The sequence below is a fragment of the Plasmodium reichenowi genome, chromosome 13 (assembly GCF_001601855.1).
Source record: "Plasmodium reichenowi strain SY57 chromosome 13, whole genome shotgun sequence".
Lineage (NCBI taxonomy): Eukaryota > Apicomplexa > Aconoidasida > Haemosporida > Plasmodiidae > Plasmodium > Plasmodium reichenowi.
Genome location: NC_033658.1, coordinates 1,692,334 through 1,694,201, shown reverse-complemented (window position 1 = coordinate 1,694,201; position 1,868 = coordinate 1,692,334). Strand labels below are relative to the sequence as shown.

Here is a 1,868-nt window from a genome sequence, read left to right as displayed (position 1 = left end):
AAGAAAAAACATTAAAAGAAAGAAAAAAAAAAAAAATATATAAAATGCTAATATACCATAAATTTTGTAAATATAAGAAAAAAAATGAAGATTTATTTATTAACATAATTTACAATAAGCATAATTCGTTATTTGGTAACTTAAACAAGAGCGGGAAAAAATATATTCACACATGTACAGCTCTAAAAAGAAAAGATAGACTAAGGTGTGAGAGGAAAATAAAATTAAAAGAAAAGTTTAAAATTATTGTTTATGCGTCATTATATTTTTTTACATGTGATTATTTATATCATGAATTTATTTTAAAAAATAGTAAGAATGAAAAAAACGAAGAAAAAAAAAGAGAACCAAATATTGAGGTCGTTCGTTTAAATAATGGAATTATACACAAAGGAAGTGATAATAATAATAATAATAATAGTAATAATAATATATATAAACAAAATGATATTGTAAAAAAAGATCAGTCCTATTTTTTTCTTTATAGTAATCCTTTTGTAAATTTTTTCATAGATAGTATTAAAAAATTAAACATTTTTATCAAGTCAAATACGATACATAACGAAAATGAGGATAAGCAAGGTGACAAGAATTTGAAAAAGTTTGATAAAAAAAATGATGAGAAGGAAAACAATTCTTATGAAATAAAAATTACAAGGGGGAGTAGAAATAAAAATATATATGAAAATTCAAATATGGATAAAGAAAAATTATACAAAGGAGATTATCATAATAATAATAATGATAATTACAAAAAACATAACAATAATAATAATAATAATATGACTAATATATTTACAAATCATATATATAACAAAAATTATTTTTTTAATAAATGCAACTTATTTTTACTTTGTAATGGATTAATATTTATTACATGGAGAATAAGCGAAGTGCTAACAAATAAAAGATTATTTCATTTTATGTGTAGGAATTTTATATGCTCTTATAATAATATAAAAAAGAAATATATACATACACTTATTACATCTAGTGTTAGTCATATAACTTTTCCACATTTTTTATTTAATATGTGGGCTTTCTATACTATTACAAATACATTATTATCCCCAGAAATAGGAGAAAGCAAAAAGAAATTTTATTTTTTTAATTATAAATCTAATGTATTACAACAAAAAATGAATGATCAAGATATTATTAATATATGTGTATTATCTTCTATATGTTCAACTATACCATATATTCTATTAAATAAAAAGAATCAAATACTTGGAGCATCTGGTTCTATCATGGGATTAGTTTATATATTATCAACACTCAAACCAAATGAAGTGTTTATTTCGATATTTCCATTGCCTTATTTAAAATTAACAGCATTACAATTATGCCATTTAAGTATATTAACAAATATATTCTTTCTTTTTTTTAGAAAAAAAAAAATAAATCATTTCAATATTGCATGGTCAGCACATATTTTTGGTCTTTTAGGTGGTGCATTATATAATATATATCAAAGAAAAATAAAAAATAATAATAACTATTATCCATTTATTCAACTCTCTATAAAAAATGGATATTTAGATTATGTTAATTCATATTTAGATCTTCTTGATATGTTAAAATGTTTTCACCTACAAACAAAAATGTTCTTCTCTCTAGATATAAAAACAATGCAATCACTTAATAGAAAAATACAGTCTATTAAATCACACACTGCACAACGAAGAATGCATTTCCAAATTAAAAAAATGAAAAACTTGGAGTTCTTATCTAAAAGAAACCAATTACAATAAGGATAATAATGTATACAAAAAAAAAAAAAAAAAAAAAAAAAAAAAAAAAAATTAAAAAAAAAAAAAAAAAAAAAAAAAAAAAAAAAAAAATTAATATATATATTTATTTATAAT

The 1,868-nt window shown here is 19.8% G+C and overlaps 1 protein-coding gene across 1 annotated transcript; it reads left to right on the top strand.

The window, feature by feature from the left end:
- Window positions 1-44: 44 nt before the first annotated feature.
- PRSY57_1344200 (rhomboid protease ROM6, putative) lies at window positions 45-1,754 on the top strand (the record flags this gene model as incomplete). The annotated part of the gene is made up of 1 exon (XM_020115201.1): window positions 45-1,754. One exon carries the CDS (start codon window positions 45-47, stop codon window positions 1,752-1,754), a length of 1,710 nt encoding a protein of 569 aa, XP_019970124.1.
- Between the last annotated feature and the right edge of the window lie 114 nt (window positions 1,755-1,868).